This window comes from Oncorhynchus mykiss, chromosome 1 (assembly GCF_057628025.1).
Source record: "Oncorhynchus mykiss isolate SJ-2025 chromosome 1, ASM5762802v1, whole genome shotgun sequence".
Taxonomy (NCBI): domain Eukaryota; kingdom Metazoa; phylum Chordata; class Actinopteri; order Salmoniformes; family Salmonidae; genus Oncorhynchus; species Oncorhynchus mykiss.
The window spans coordinates 33,654,861-33,672,508 of NC_143022.1; the positions used below are offsets into that span (position 1 = coordinate 33,654,861).

The 17,648-nt window shown below is 40.0% G+C and overlaps 1 protein-coding gene across 4 annotated transcripts in view; it reads right to left on the reverse strand.

Annotated features, from left to right (window-relative positions):
- Positions 1 to 946: 946 nt before the first annotated feature.
- Positions 947 to 17,648, reverse strand: part of LOC110521366 (peptidyl-prolyl cis-trans isomerase FKBP8) — a 52,999-nt gene continuing 36,297 nt past the window's right edge. For all 4 annotated transcript variants that reach the window (XM_090229339.1, XM_021598898.3, XM_021598882.3 and 1 more), the window contains 5 exons: positions 7,302 to 7,519; positions 4,972 to 5,156; positions 4,688 to 4,765; positions 1,257 to 1,394; positions 947 to 1,151 (listed from right to left, as the gene is read on the reverse strand). In XM_090229339.1, coding sequence (XP_090085465.1) covers positions 1,065 to 1,151; positions 1,257 to 1,394; positions 4,688 to 4,765; positions 4,972 to 5,156; positions 7,302 to 7,519 — 706 coding nt within the window. In that variant the 3' untranslated portion in view covers positions 947 to 1,064. The remainder of the gene's footprint in view (positions 1,152 to 1,256; positions 1,395 to 4,687; positions 4,766 to 4,971; positions 5,157 to 7,301; positions 7,520 to 17,648) is intronic.

Below are 17,648 nucleotides of genomic sequence, written 5' to 3' on the forward strand. Positions count from 1 at the left end.
TATTTCTCAGTGATTCAATACATTTTTAAATAACTACAAATACGTTATGATAGATATTAAAGGCTATTTGCAACTGGAATGTGATTTTTCTTAATTAAGATTTTAGATACAAATGTAAACAAAATTGTTCCTCCCAAAGATATTTATTAATATTAGACTTCATGAAAATTTAGTGGGCATTATTCAATGTGTATAAACCCTGAATGACTGACAGGGGACGCTATATTGAAGGTCGCACAATAATTTTGGTACTCCTCCAACGGTAATGGAAATAGGATGCACCTGAGCTCAATTTCGAGCCTCATAGTAAAAGGTCTGAATACTTATGTAAATAAGGTATTTCTGTTTTAATTTTTTTAATAAATTGGCAAAAAAACAAAAAAACTTTTTGCATTGTCATTATGGGGTATTGTGTGTAGATTGGTGAGGACAATTTTTTATTGAATCCATTTTAGATTAAGCTGTAACGTAACAACATGTAGAAAAAGGGAAGGGGTCAGAATGCACTGTATTTACTTAATTGGCAGTACACCCCCCCCCCCCCCCCCCCCCCTTCATAAGCAATGACTGGAACATAGCTATGACAGTATGCAGCTTTATTGATGTTGTTTCTGTATCAACGGACAGTAAGCCTACAAGTGTTTTTATTAGATTTTCCATTGACATAGATTATTCATTTGGACACAACCTGTTATTGCAGAAACCCCATACAATACATTTAAAAGCTGTAACACGAGAATACTGCTCTCTTCAATCTTTTGTGGAGGAACATTGACCATGTGACTATTCCAGAATGAGTTTTGGAATTTGGGCATTTTTCTATGGAATTGGTGACATTTATTAGCTAATAACTGTACTAAACGATTACAACACAAAGCTATTTTGTGTTCATTGTTCAAAAAAATTAAAGTGCCATTAGTTTACTCTGTTACATTCAAACACAATCTGGGGTGCAAATGTTGTTTTTATTGTTCAGTGCAATCTTTATTTTATTCACAGTAGACAACTCAGTTTAGTATTCATGAGCTGGACTTGTGTAGAGGACAGTTCCTTTGTAGAGGATGTCAGTTTCTTGCAGTGAGAACCACTGACGTCACTAAACTGCCCAAGGCCACCACCAGAGCACCAAGCAGGAAAGTCCATGAAATTCCCTGAAACACCAAGTGACGCAATGTCAACAAACAGTCAACAATTTTTTTTTTTATTGTGAACTGAATTAAACCAAAACATTTCACACAGGGAAAGTTGAGGCTTACAGGTGGCTTCTTTTTAGAAGGAGTCAGAAATGGGGCAATATTGTCTCCGAGGAGCTGGGCAGGTTTGGCTTGCCACTTCTGGGTATCTTTGCCTCCTGATTGCCTTTTCACTAGCTTGGACAACTCAACATGGATGGCCTGGGGATCAAATCAAATTGTATTTGTCACATGCGCCAAATACAAAAGGTGTAGACCTTACCGTGAAAGAAATAGAGTTCATAAAATATTTACTAAATAAACTAAAGTAAAACATCTAACCAATCAAAAAGTAACAAGAAATGTACATAACAATAACAAGGCTATATACAGGGGGTACCAGTACCGAGTCAATGTGCGGGGGTACAGGTTATTCGAGGTAATTTGCAAAGTGACTATGCATAGATAATAAACAGCGAGTAGAAGTAGTGTAAAAACAAAGCGAGGGGGATCAGTGGAAATAGTCCGGGTGGCCATTTGATTTGTTTAATTGTTCAGCAGTCTTGTGGCTTTTGGGTAGAAGCTGTTAAGGAGCCTTTTGGTCCTAGATTTGGCACTCTGGTAGGAGAGACAAGTGACAACTTATCCTAATAACCTTATACAAAGTCTTATACAATTTATTATGTCAGCAGTAAAGTAGTCTAGGTTTAGTATTTTAGCAGTAAAGAGTGCGGAGTGGATTGTCAATGAGTATGAGGTTGTAGTTTAGAGGTTGTCCAGTAGATGGCATCATTGATCATATTAAATGCAACAATCTCAGGCTCAAGCCATTGTTGGACTTTATAATTGAATCAGATCCCGTTGATAATCAAATTTTGTTTATCTTTCATGCATAACAAGTATTTTCAACAAATATTACACAACAAATATTAACCAGTTTCCTGTTAAGCTCTCATAACTAAAGTTGTCTTGTTTTTTGTAGCCTACTTTGTTTCGCATTTCTTTGCATTTTGACCCTTATAGGTTCTTGGTAACCTAATGGGGGGATGTGTAACCTGAACACGATCTGTTATTTGCAGGGGTTGAAACCGAAATTATTTCCCAATCGTTTAATTCGGAACAGAACCATCACTTTTTTTCCCGTTCCATTCCACTGTTCCGACCAGCCAAATAAAGTTGTGAACCAGAAAACAATTAAAAAGCACCGGTTATATCGTTAATTTCTGTTCCTTTTTTAACCTGTGAAATCAACCGTTTTTTTCTTCTTAATTTAGCTCATTAAATTACTTCACCAATCAGTCCGGATAGAGCAGGCAAACTAGTTGTTAACATGCTTGATGGACAGACAAGTGTAGCCTATGGCGTAAAATGCGATTGAAATTTGTCGGGTGGGTAGAGAGCGAGAGAGGGGTTTTAGCTAGAAGGGATCCAGTTTTTGTCAAATTAACGTCAGATTGGACTTTTCGTAGCAAGTTAGGAGAATTTATGCAGCAGGTTAGGAAAAGGGTGAGGGGTTAGCTAAAATACAAAATAAAGCCGGATCCCCTCTAGCTATTACCCGAGAAAGGGTTGAGGGGTAGGCTTGAAGCGCTGGGCAAATTGTTATGATCTGCATTATCTGAATGTAAGGGCGTATTTTTGTCGGCACCAACTCTACCATGGTTTGTTGCACAAAGCCTATAGGGAAAATGAATGGCGTTTTTGGATAAACGCCGAAAATGAGGTATGTGGTAAACACACGCTTAGGAGATCGTATACGTTTTGTTCTAGATAATCTTCATCAGTTTACTCACTTTTTGATAATTTTTAAGAATTTATGTAATAATAAAACATACATGACAAAGGCTTTATAATTAATTAAGGGCATGTTAACTGATTGCTATTATCTCATAAAACAAAACGTAAAAGATCTCCTAAGCCTGTTAACTTTTATTTTCGGTGTTTATTCCAAAACCCTATTCTTTCCCCATTCATTCTTTCCATATGGATGGCTGAACGAACCAGAGGTAATTTATTTCCGGGTTTTAGGACTACATACAATCTGGCACGCTTTAATAGCTAGGTCCACATAATTATACATAGTAGGAGCAGCTTCTATGGAGAGACGTTTAATGTCCTTTGAGCTAGCTAACAACACACCTCTTACCTTTTTGTAGTTAGAAAATTCAATGTGAAACGTGATAAATAGGCCTGTAGTATCCTTAACTAGCATTGACAAAGTTAATCTATTCTTCTCTAACTACCCTGAATAAAAATATAAATGCAACATGCAATATTTTCAAAGATTTTACTGCATTACTGTTCATATAAGGAAATCAGTTAATTGAAATAAATTCAATAGGCCCAACTCTATGGATTTCACATGACTGGGAATACAGGAAGGTAGGCTGAACACACACACTGGCAAAGATTTGCCTGAAACATAAAATAACATTATTAACTGGTTCCCATGCTTTTAAAATACTGGTATGGATCACTTTTGTTTCTGTTCCTTGAAAAATTTGTATTTTCTGGATTTCGGTTCTGTTCTGTTCCCTGAACTGGTTCCAACCCTTGGTTATTGGTCTAACCTATAGCCCAAAATGGCTTTTCTATATAATTCTGATTCAGAATCATGTTTCTGTTTTTCAATGCCTTACCCACACGCCTAAATCAGGTCTCTAAAGGGAAAGATGACTTTATTCTCCATCAAGACAAGGGTGTAATTACCAAAGCAGCAGATATTTCAGTTTTGTCTAGACAAGACTGTCTCACCATGACAGCAGTGCACACTGCAGGTCAGGCCAAGTGGGGCTGAGGCCACAGAAAAACACATTCAGAGCATGGGTTAAAAAAACGAACCAACACGCAATATTCTGAAGTCTACCCACAAGGGCAAACGTTTCTAAATGTTGTTATTCACACTTTGTATTTTGGTAGCATTGGAGTTGTTTAGCATAATGAGTTGGAACTAACTGAAGTAATAAAACATGTTAAATTAATAAAAATGTTGATTTGCTTTATCACTCAATGTGTGACATCAGGGTCTTTGTGGCTGAGTAGAGAGTTTAGCAGACAGCACTAGGAGCAAGACAGAACAGGTCTTCACTGGGGCTATGGAAGTAACACCACACAATGATATCTGCAAAGTGTTAGGCTCTAATACCTTTGGCTGACTTTGCTTTTCTGAACTATATTGTGCAAATCCAACACAAACCCATGCCATAAGGTTGTTCATTTTTGGCATTACTTCAATATTGGCAGTATTGGGCAATAGTACATAACTCTGTAAACTTATTGTGAACTGTGAGTCACACTACTCTAGACATGGTTTAAGAACTTGTTGAGTATTGCGTGCAGTTTTACAAAATATCTCTGGCCTAGTGTCATATGAGTGTGTTTAATTGGGCAATGATTTCAGGGACCTGTAGTGACATTGACCCTTTATCTGTTTGTGGGGGGTGGATTTCACTAGCAGTCTAGAGGCGAGGGAGAGGTGGAGGTGTTGAGAACCTCATTTAAATAGGCTATCTCACCTTAGTGGACGGCTCCAGTTTCAGGGCCTTCTTCAGTATCTCCATTGCCTCCTGGTACTCGCTCTTGTCTGACAGAAGCTGCAAGTAGATTGCAATATATCTGAACAGCTAAATCAACAATCATCCTTCAGCTGTATACTGTACATGTTTCAGTAGTATGTTGAATGGCAGTACATCTTTACACCCATCTAAAATGTCTGAATATGGTTTTAGAATAGAATTCCCCTTCCACCCAGGCACCGTAGACTTGTGAAGGACAGGTAATGTTACAGTGTGTCCCTCACCTTTCCTGTCCTGAAGAGGGCTTTGACGTTTTGTGGATCAAGGGACAGAACATCCCGGCTGGTGTGTAGTGCGTCATCGTACTGCTCCAATTTCAGCTGAGCTGCTGCCAGGTTGTTCAGACACTTCACCCGGTAGTCCTGCACCTCCTCCTCCTCCCCCTCCAACAGCACATCACTACTACCATCTACAGGGGGAGGGGGGGCACAGGCCACAAAGCCTCACACCTGGGCTATTGTCATGTATATGTCCTTGGAGCCCCAGTCTTTGGGTGTTAGGGAGAATTATATACTCACAGGAACTAAAGGGAGGAGAGACTTTGGGTATTCGATGTACTGTGTGTTTGTTTGCCTCAGTAAAAATCCATTGTTAGCGCCATTATGGACACGCAGACTTTGACACTCCTGTGAGTTTGGAAGTCTCTCTGTTACAGCTGAAGTGAGAGTTTTTAGTCTAAGATCTGTGAGGGATTGTTGTTAGCAGCGCTATGTTAGGATTAGATTGGGAGGAAGGAGCAGTTATTCAAGGATTTACAGTATATTATACAGACGGTAAAGTTAATTCATCTCACTAAAATCCAGGAAGAAGTCATCATAATCTAAAGTTTGGTGCATTGCCATTGTGTATTTAAGTGTAAATGATCATGAGAGATGTAAATCAGTGTTTTGATGCAAGTTCTATTTATGTATATTTGTTCTACTTCTACACATACAGGGGGAGAGAAACCTATATCTGTTGGGATATTCAGTGATAATTCTAATGCAGATATTCAATGATGGAGTTTTTTTCACCATGTATTACATTTCTCAATATTCTGTTGCATTACCACATTTTATAACTTCAAGCATTGTCATGAATCTTGCCCTGGAGGCAGAATGAGTGATTTCAGCTAGATGGGCCAGCTGCAAAGTCGAAATTGGCTATATTGTAAAAATTTATGAAAACAAAAATGTGCTTTTTTGGTCTTAATTTAAGGTTAGGGTTATCAGTGTGGTTAAGGTTAGGGTTCGATTTAAAATAGGATTTTATGACTCTGGTCATTTGCTGGCGCAGCCACAATCTGCAGAGCTGCCTCCAGAACAAGATTCAGGATGAAAAATGCTAACCTGCTAAATTCACAGTCTTTTTGCATTGAATATATTCATTTCTTGTTAAGTGCTGAGTAAAATGTAGCCATTGGCCTATCATCATTGATACATTTAGATGCAGCCCACACGCTTCTCCTCACTGACTAATTTCTGTCGAATGTCTCTCTTGGGTCCACCCTGCCTTTCCAGCAATGAACATTATTAAGGACCTTGAATTAACATGAACATTTATTAGGTTTGATTAAGAATCAACAATAACATTTCTCATGACAGTGACCTCTGCTGGATATGCTCCTCATTATGATAGCATGATTAGTTCTGAGATGGATGACCAGTAAGCCATGAAGAGACTATCAGGCAATTGGCTGCTGGAAATGTGGACACTGTATTTTTCTGAAGTGTGCTAGTTAACTAAAAGCTGTGTGCGTGCGCAGGGCGTCGGGCGACCCGAAAATCTGAGGGGGCACAAAGTATGTGAGGATGGCTGGGGGTGGGACGGAAGTTGCAGAATTTATAATTTTTCAAACACCTGAAATAGCTTTTTCCTGCAACCTAGAGGCATAATCATTATGCTTAATTATATACTAAAATTGGTATATTTTAACAAATTAAAAAATATGCTTCTCTGCATCTGTAAAAAATATGAGTCTTATTCAGTACATTTAGTAATTGTTTGCTTTTCTAAAGTCTACCAACCTTGCCAGCAGGCATGCCAGCTAAGATAGTTAAACAAGCTAGCTACTCTAACTTGATTGATATCCTGAAATGTCTTTTTGGTAGCTAGTTATGAGGTTGAGGGATTGGAAACCTATCTTGGCTAGCTAAAGCCAACTTCATAAAATTGCTACAGATGTAGGAACTTCATCTGATCACCCTGTTGCAGGAGAACCTTCCTGCAATGCATGACATTTTAAAATGTGTAGTGTATATGAGGTTTAAAAAGTCTTCTGAAGTTTGTAATTTCCAATTTGAAATTACCTTTGATTTTCCCTTACGAAAAATGTATCAAACCCTACAAAAATGTCCATTCATTATAATCCATACAATAATTCACATTTCATATTCCCACAGGATTATTTTCTTGATTTAGCAAACTGGCTCAAATTAAGATCCTACATCTGTAGATGGCTAGTAGTATTACAGAAAAAAAAGTGTATTTATTTATTTATTAACAAGACAAATCTGAGGGGGCACGTGCCCCTGTGCATGAGTAGCATGACACACGTGTTGAAAGAAAGGATTACCTCTATTATGTGTAGTAAGGACATCAAGAGCCATCCAGTAGGCTCTGGCAGCCATGCTGTACTCCTCCCTCTGGAAGTGGAAGTTCCCACGCTCTCGTTTCTGGTTTCCGATGCGCATACGGTCCGAAATGGGGAGAATCAGAGGGTCGGGCTTCTCTCTGATGTCCAGGAGCTGCAGCTGGTAGAGTAAGGGGGCCCAGGCTGGAATATCTGTCTCCCTGCCAAAAACAAATACACACATACACAAACCTTTAATCACACCCAGACCTGAGCAATAGGGATGGATAGCCTAAATATCTGCATCAACATCTCACTTTGATTGTGTGGAAATATGCTGGGTCAGTGCATATCATATCACTCATGTTGTTGACATCACCAGAATGGTTGTCTGAAGTCATTACCCATGTGCCAGTCATTTTCCAATACCACAACTAAGTTTTAAGTTGTTTCGGTAACATCTTGTTTGATTGGACAGTATATTGATTGGTGACTTCACCTGCAATATGTATTAGAAGACAACCAATATCTGCTATCTGATCGACAGGGAATTGGCACTGTGATCTAAGCTAGATAGATAGCTAGTTAGAGCACCAGTCAAAAGTTTTTCTTTATTTTTACTATTTTACTATTCTACATTGTAGAATAATAGTGAAGACATCAAAACAATGAAATAACACATATGGAATCATGTAGTAACCAAAAAAAGTGTAACAAACAAAATATATTTTAGATTCTTCAAAGTAGCCACCCTTTGCCTTGATGACAGCTTTGCATAAGCTTGGCATGCTTGGCATTCTCTCAACCAGCTTCACCTGGAATGCTTTTCCAACAGTCTTGAAGTTCCCACTTGTTGGCGGCTTTTACTTCACTCTGCGGTCCAACTCATTCCAAGACATCTCAATTGGTTTGAGGTCGGGTGATTGTGGAGGCCAGGTCATCTGATGCCACACTCCATCACTCTTTGTCTTGGTCAAATAGCCCTTACACAGCCTGGAGGTGTGTTGGGTCATTGTCCTGTTGAAAAACAAATGATGGTCCCACTAAGCACAAACCAGATGGGATGGTGTAACGCTGCAGAATGCTATGGTAGCCATGCTGGTTCCGTGTGCCTTGATTTCTAAATAAATCACAGACAGTGTAATTAGCAAAGCACCCCCACAACATCACACTTCCTTTGTGTCCTTTAATAGCGATCTCTTTGCAGCAATCGACCATGAAGGCCTGATTCACGCAGTCTCCTCTGATCAGTTGATGTTGAGATGTGTTTGTTACTTGAACTCTGTGAAGCATTTATTTGGGCTTCAATTTCTGGGGCTGGTAACTATAATGAACTTATCCTCTGCAGCAGAGGTAACCCTGGAATGAGTAGGTGTGTCCAAACTTTTGATTGGTACTGTGTGTGTGTGTGTGTGTCTATACAGTGCCTTGCGAAAGTATTCGGCCCCCTTGAACTTTGCGACCTTTTGCCACATTTCAGGCTTCAAACATAAAGATATAAAACTGTATTTTTTTGTGAAGAATCAACAACAAGTGGGACACAATCATGAAGTGGAACGACATTTATTGGATATTTCAAACTTTTTTAACAAATCAAAAACTGAAAAATTGGGCGTGCAAAATTATTCAGCCTCTTTACTTTCAGTGCAGCAAACTCTCTCCAGAAGTTCAGTGAGGATCTCTGAATGATCCAATGTTGACCTAAATGACTAATGATGATAAATACAATCCACCTGTGTGTAATCAAGTCTCCGTATAAATGCACCTGCACTGTGATAGTCTCAGAGGTCCGTTAAAAGCGCAGAGAGCATCATGAAGAACAAGGAACACACCAGGCAGGTCCGAGATACTGTTGTGAAGAAGTTTAAAGCCGGATTTGGATACAAAAAGATTTCCCAAGCTTTAAACATCCCAAGGAGCACTGTGCAAGCGATAATATTGAAATGGAAGGAGTATCAGACCACTGCAAATCTACCAAGACCTGGCCGACCCTCTAAACTTTCAGCTCATACAAGAAGACTGATTAGAGATGCAGCCAAGAGGCCCATGATCACTCTGGATGAACTGCAGAGATCTACAGCTGAGGTGGGAGACTGTGTCCATAGGACAACAATCAGTCGTATATTGCACAAATCTGGCCTTTCTGGAAGTGTGGCAAGAAGAAAGCCATTTCTTAAAGATATCCATAAAAAGTGTTGTTTAAAGTTTGCCACAAGCCACCTGGGAGACACACCAAACATGTGGAAGAAGGTGCTCTGGTCAGATGAAACCAAAATTGAACTTTTTGGCAACAATGCAAAACGTTATGTTTGGCGTAAAAGCAACACAGCTGAACACACCATCCCCACTGTCAAACATGGTGGTGGCAGCATCATGGTTTGGGCCTGCTGTTCTTCAGCAGGGACAGGGAAGATGGTTAAAATTGATGGGAAGATGGATGGAGCCAAATACAGGACCATTCTGGAAGAGAACCTGATGGAGTCTGCAAAAGACCTGAGACTGGGACGGAGATTTGTCTTCCAACAAGACAATGATCCAAAACATAAAGCAAAATCTACAATGGAATGGTTCAAAAATATACATATCCAGGTGTTAGAATGGCCAAGTCAAAGTCCAGACCTGAATCCAATCGAGAATCTGTGGAAAGAACTGAAAACTGCTGTTCACAAATGCTCTCCATCCAACCTCACTGAGCTCGAGCTGTTTTGCAAGGAGGAATGGGAAAAAATGTCAGTCTCTCGATGTGCAAAACTGATAGAGACATACCCCAAGCGACTTACAGCTGTAATCGCAGCAAAAGGTGGCGCTACAAAGGATTAACTTAAGGGGGCTGAATAATTTTGCAAACCCAATTTTTCAGTTTTTGATTTGTTAAAAAAGTTTGAAATATCCAATAAATGTCGTTCCACTTCATGATTGTGTCCCACTTGTTGTTGATTCTTCACAAAAAAATACAGTTTTATATCTTTATGTTTGAAGCCTGGAATGTGGCAAAAGGTCGCAAAGTTCAAGGGGGCCGAATACTTTCGCAAGGCACTGTATATACATACACCTTAGCCAAATACATTTAAACTCAGTTTCAAAATTCCTGACATTTAATCCAAGTAAAAATTCCTCATCTTGGGTCCGTTAGGATAACCCCTTTATTTTAAGAATGTGAAATGCCAGGATAATAGTAGAGATAATTATTTATTTCAGCTGTCATTTCTTTCATCACATTCCCAGTGGGTCAGAAGTTTACATACACTCAATTAGTATTTGGTAGCATTGCCTTTAAATTGTTTGACTTGGGTCAAACGTTTCGGGTAGCCTTCCACAAGCTTCCAACAATAAGTTGGGTGACTTTTGGCCCATTCCTCCTGACAGAGCTGGTGTAACTGAGTCAGGCTTGTAGGCCTCCTTGCTCGCACACACTTTTTCAGTTCTGCCCACAAATGTTCTATAGGTTTGAGGTCAGGGCTTTGTGATGGCCACACTAATACCTTGACTTTGTTGTCCTTAAGCCATTTTGCAACAACTTTACGACCAAGCTTTAACTTCCTGACTGATGTCTTGAGATGTTGATAATTTTCCTGCCTCATGATGTCATCTATTTTGTGAAGTGCACCAGTCCCTCCTGCAACAAAGCACCCACCCAACATGATGCTGCACCCCCGTGCTTCACGGTTGGGATGGTGTTCTTTGGCTTGCAAGCGCCCCCCTTTTTCCTCCAAAAATAATGATGGACATTGTGGCCAAACAGTTCTATTTTTGTACGATCTTTGTGCCCATGTGCAGTTGCAAACCATAGTCTGGCTTTTTATGGCGGTTTTGGAGCAGTGGCTTCTTCCTTGCTGAGCAGCCTTTCAGGTTATGTCGATATAGGACTCATTTTTACTGTGGATATAGATACTTTTGTATCTGTTCCCTCCAGCATCTTCACAAGGTCCTTTGCTGTTGTTCTGGGATTGATTTGCACTTTTCGCACCAAAGTGCGTTCATCTCTAGGTGACATAACGCGTCTCCTTCCTGAGCGGTATGACGGCTGCGTGGTCCCATGGTGTTAATACTTGCGTACTATTGTTTGTACAGATGAACATGGTACCTTCAGGCATTTGGAAATAGCTCCCAAGGATGAACCAGACTTGTGGAGGTCTACAATTTGTTTTCTGAGGTCTTGGCTGATTTGTTTTGATTTTCCCATGATGTCAAGCAAAGAGGCACTAAGTTTGAATGTATGCCTTGAAATACATCCACAGGTACACCTCCAATTGACTCAAATGATGTTAATTAGCTTATCGGAAGCTTCTAAAGCCATGATGTAATTTTCTGGAATTTTCAAAGCTGTTTAAAGGCACAGTCAACTTAGTGTATGTAAACTTCTGACCCACTGAAATTGTGATACAGTGAATTATACGTTAAATAATCTGTCTGTAAACAATTGTTGGAAAAATGTATTGTGTCATGCACAAAGTAGATGTCCTAACCGACTTGCCAAAATCATCGTTTTTTAACAAGACATTTGTGGAGTGGTTGAAAAGCGAGTTTTAATGACTCCAACCTAAGTGTGTGTAAACTTCCGACTTCATGTAAATGTGTATGGTGTGTATATGTGTATATATATATATATATATATATACACACACAAGTATGTGGACACCTCTTCAAATGAGTGGATTCGGCTATTTCAGCAACACCTTTTACTTACAGGTGTATAAAATCGAGCACACAGCCATGCAATCTCCATAGACAAACATTGGCAGTTGAATGGCTTTACTGAAGAGCTCTGACAGATAGCCAGGCTCCCCCCTCTCTCCCACCAGGGAGGAAGTGGGGAGTTGGGACGGTTTTATGACTTAATGCCGGTCGTAAACTTTCTCTCTCTTGCCCTGCAGTATTAAAAAGTAAAAAATCCCTTTGTTACACAGAGAGACTTCGCCGCCAACACTTAAACAACGGTCACTGGACAATATATTTCAACATCCAAATTCTGGGAATGATGAGGGATGGAATATGGAAAATGAATGTCTATTTTGTGATGTAAAAATTATCAGCAAGACTATAACGGAAATACTGTAACTGAGGAAGGAAACACATTCTAGCCGTAAAGTTTCCACCCAATAGGATGATAATACAATATGAAGAACGATGAAACTATGTTTGAAAATATAGAAACGTGAGTTTAGTCTTCTAATAAGATAATGGTTTTTCATGTCTGTTGTATACTAACTAAGTCACGCCCCTAATGAGGTCAGAGGTCGTTTCCACATGATGGAACAGCCCTGCAAGGCCAGAGTGCTTAAAAGGACTCGCTGAGAATTGAAATACAGTCCAGAGAATGTGAGGATGTGGTCCACACATTGAAATGGTTAAAACTACAAGACCAGAAAATGGTAAGACCCTCTGAAACTCTCGATGAGTGAAGAATTTGAAGACTAGACCAAACACCCACAGTCTGCAGCTGGGTATGTAAAGTAGTCTAGAGCAATTGACCAAAGATGGGAGGAAAGAACAGATTCCTCTCACCACCGTGTGGTACACCTGAAGTACCCATTCTAAGAACACACCAAGACAAAGAGGCCTACTAAGAAGGTCATTGTGACCTTAGGTGGACAACCAGAGACTTACATCAAACCCATTCCCATAGAACCATCAAGTTCAACAGAGAGACGACAAAGACATCTATGTCTAAATATATACATTGCATTTCTTTTCCAAATGAGCGGCCGTTCATGTACAAAGTATTCATATTACGGCGAGCATAGTTTCCAAATGTATGTATGTATGTATGTATGTATGTATGTATGACAACTCCATTCTCTTTGTCTCTCCCACTCTTTACCTTTCCCCACCCCTTTCCATTGTGTAACAAGCCGTCATATCGTGTCAGTCCACTAGGGACTTTTATCTCATGTAAGTGTGCATGGTATTCTGTGTTATTATTTAGTTAGTTAATAAATAAATGATTAAATACATTTGTGAAGTACTGAATGTTCAAAAGGGCTAGGGTTCTTGCGGATCCAGGGACATTGTGACATTCAGAATGAGACTGATGAGGTAATAATTAATAATTGTCTGTTATTGATGTAAGAGATATTTATGAATATTTAGATTTTAAGTCGGAAGATAGTAACTCGGTAAAGAACTTCTGCTGTGGTGCCCCAAATTCCTAATGAGTTAATTGTTACATGATTAATTTAATCGAGTAATAATTAAACGTAGGAGGTAATTATTAAATAAATAGCTGTAATCACATTAATGATAGTCACATCACATCACTGGAGTGATGAATCATGCTTCACCATCTGGCAGTCCGACGGACAAATATGGGTTTGGCGAATGCCAGGAGAACACTACCTGCCGCAATACATAGTGCCAAATGTACAGTTTGGTGGAGGAGGAATAATGGTCTGTTCACTTAGCTCCATTGAAGGAAAATCTTAACGCTACAGCATACAATGACATTACAGGCGATTCTGTGTTTTCAACTTTGTTGGAAGGGCCTTTCTTGTTTCAGTGTGACAATGACCCCATGCACAAAGCAAGGTCCATAAAGAAATGGTTTGTTGAATCGGTGTGGAAGAACTTGACTGGCCTGCACAGAGCCCTGACCTCAACTCCATCAAACACCTTTGGGCTAAATTGGAACGCCGACTGGGAGCCAGGCCTAATCGCCCAACATCAGTGCCAAACCTCACTAATGCTCTTGTGGCTGAATGGAAGCAATGTGTGTATATAGAGTATACGCTCTTGTGGGTGAATGGAAGTGTGTGTATATAGAGTACCAGTTAAAGTTTTGACACACCTACTCATTCAAGGGATTTCCTTTATTTTTACTGTTTTCTACATTGCAGAATAATAGGGAAGACATCAAACTACTAAATAGCACATATGGAATCCTGTAGTAACCCAAAAAAGTGTAAACAAATCAAAATATATTTTATATTTGAAATTCTTCAAAGTAGCCACAAGTAGCCTTGATGACAGCTTTGCACATTCTTGGCATTCTCTCAACCAGCTCCATGAAGTAGTCACCTGGAATGCATTTCAATTAACAGGTGCCTTGTTAAAAGTGAATTTGAGGAATTTCTTTCCTTCTTAATGCATTTGAGCCAATCAGTTGTGTTGTGACAAGGTAGGGTTGGTATACAGAAGATAGCCCTATTTGGTAAAAGACCAAGTCCATATTATGGCAAGAACAGCTCAAATTAGAAAAGCGAAACAACAGTCCATCATTACTTTGAGACATGAAGGTCAGTCAATACGAAACATTACAAAAACTTTGAACGTTTATTCAAGTGCAGTCGCAAAAACCATCAAGCGCTATGATGAAACTGGCTCTCATAGGACCACCACAGGAAAGGAAGACCCAGAGTTACCTATGCTGCAAAGGGTAAGTTCATTAGAGTTACCAGCCTCAGAAATTGCAGCCCAAATAAATGCTTCACAGAGTTCAAGTAACTGACCCATCTCAACAATAACTGTTCAGAGGAGACTGCGTGAATCAGGCCTTCAAGGTCGAATTGTTGCAAAGAAACCACTACTAAAGGACACCAATAAGAAGAAGAGACTTGCTTGAGCCAAGAAATACAAGCAATGGGCAATAGAACGGTGGAGATTTGTCCTTTGGTCTGATGAGACCATCTTTGTGAGACGCAGAGTAGGTGAACGGATGATCTCTGCATGTATGGTTCCCACCGTGAAGCATGGAAAAGGAAGTGTGATTTAGAATTCAAGGCACACTTAACAATCACGGCTACCACAGCATTCTGCAGCGATACGCCATCCCATCTGGTTTGCGCTTAGTAGGACTGTCATTTGTTTTTCAACAGGACAATGACCCAAAACACCTCCAGACTGTGTTAGGGCTATTTGGCCAAGAAGGAGAGTGATGGAGTGCGGCATCAGATGACCTGGCCTACACAATCACCCAACCTCAACCCAATTGAGATGGTTTGGGATGAGTTGGACTCCAGAGTGAAGGAAGAGCAGCCAACAAGTGCTCATCATATGTGGGAACTCCTTCAAGACTGTTGGAAAAGCATTCCAGGTGAAGCTGGTTGAGAGAATGCCAAGAGTGCGCAAAGCTGTCATCAAGGCAAAGGGTGGCTACTTTGAAGAATCAAAAATATAAACAATGTTTTGATTTGTTTAACACTTTTTTGGATACTACATGAATCCATATGTGTTTTTTAATAGTTTTTTATGTATTCACTATTATTCTACAATGTACAAAAATAGTAAAAATAAAGAAAACCCCTTGAAGGAGTTGGTGTGTCCAAACTTTTGACTGGTACTGTATATATATATTCCTGTCGGTTCACACTTGACAGCTGTTCTATCCCAAGGCAGTGTTACTACAGTGAATTAAAGTTTAATATCTAAGTCACCACAAGCCCTAGGATTTGTGAACTTGGGAGGGTATTCCAATCCCTCCAAACTGGCAAGAAATGTAATCTGGTCCACCTGTGAGTTACACCTGTAAATTACTGATGTCTTCAGTTTACGCAAGAGTCACTCAGAAGGAAAGTTAAATTGGTTCTGCAGTTGATACCTGTGACCCTATAGCACACAATGGAGCGTGCATGACATGGGCTCACTTAATTGATTACGTTTAGCAGAGGGAGCAGTAGGTTGACTTGAATTCGGGAGTTGGGAGGAGAGCTCCACAATTCCCATACCATATGTCAACATCTAGATGGTACAGTGCACACCCCTTGCTTAATTATAGTGAAATTGGTAAGCCCTGTCTTATTATCATCCCTCATTCAATATGAAGGCATAATTGGAAGGTGCAATTCTGATTTCTAGGGTCTTCAGTATGTCAAGGTCATATGCCAAAATAAAGTTGTAATACTCAATTCACTTTAAAAGGAGAAAGAAACAAGCCAATCGGATCATGTTAGAAATTCAGTTCTAGAAAGTAGAGATTTTAAATGAAATCTGATACCAGTCCAGTTGTCATAGCAAGGTCTGCTAATGGTAGTTGTATTGCAAGGTGATAGCACTGTGGTGTGTCAGATCATGAATTATTCAAATTGGTTGTGTCAATAACACAATTTGTCTGTTTAACATAATTAGTAAAGCACCAGTCTTTGGGCGCGTTCCTCTGACCAGGCATTGATGACGCATGTCAGATCTTACAATGCGTGGATAGGTATTTTAAGTTTCAGCTAACCACATCATTATGTATAGCAATCAGTCAGTTGATGACGCAGTCGATGACGTGGCTCGCAACCATTGGTGATGCATGCAATGTCTGAGCGGGGGAGCACGATCACTGTGCCTGTGTCGTCAGGTGGAATCGGGTTACCATTTCACCTCTCCTCCCAAGGGACTACATCCAGTGTTACATGATGCAGGAGCATGTAGCAGATGAGCTATGGCCTTGGAAACATGAGATGGATCCCTTGGGACTGGAGGAAGTAGGGGCATTCAAAGATGTTTATCAGTTTAGGCTTTGGATGAGTAGACAAAAGAGGAAATAACCTTAGAAGTCAGACTCCACCATTAGTGATGGTGACTAGCTCGTAGAACAGGAATGGGCAACTCCAGTCCTCGGTGGCCGGAGTGGTGTTACACTTTTTCCCCATCCCTAGCCAACACAGCTGATTTAAACTAATTGCATTCTAAACTATAGATCATGATTAGTTGATTATTGGAGTCAGATGTGTTAGCTGGGGCTGGGGGCAAAAGTGTGAGACCAATCAGGTCCCCTAGGACTGGAGGTGCCCATCCCTGTAGTGGAATATTCATATTTAGCATATGTAGATGTTCAGGTAACTGCCAAAATAAAGGAAACACTTGAGTAAATGAGGGATACAAAGTATATTAAAAGCAGGTGCTGAGTTAATTAAGTGATTAACATCCCATCATGCTTAGGGTCATGTACAAACATGCTCAATGGGAGACATGTCTGGTGAGTATGCAGGCTATGGAAGAACTGGGACGTTTTCAGCTTCCAGGAATTTTCAGCTTCCAGGAATTGTGTACAGATCCTTGCAACATGGTGCAACCGTGCATTATCATGCTGAAACATGAGGTGATGGCAACAGAATGGCAAAAGAATGGCACGGCAATGGGCCTTAGGATCTCGTATCTCTGTGCATTCAAATTGCCATCAATAAAATGCAATTGTGTTCATTGTCCACAGCTTATGCCTGCCAATACCATAGCCCCACCGCCACCTTGGGGCTCTCTGTTCACAACGTTGACATCAGCAAACTGCTTGTCCACACAACGCCATACATGTTGTGAGGCCTGTTGGACATAAATAGAGAAAATAACATTAAATTATCTGGCATCCGCTCTGGTGGACATTCCTGCAGTCAACATGCCAATTGCATGCTCCTTCAAAATTTTTGACATCTG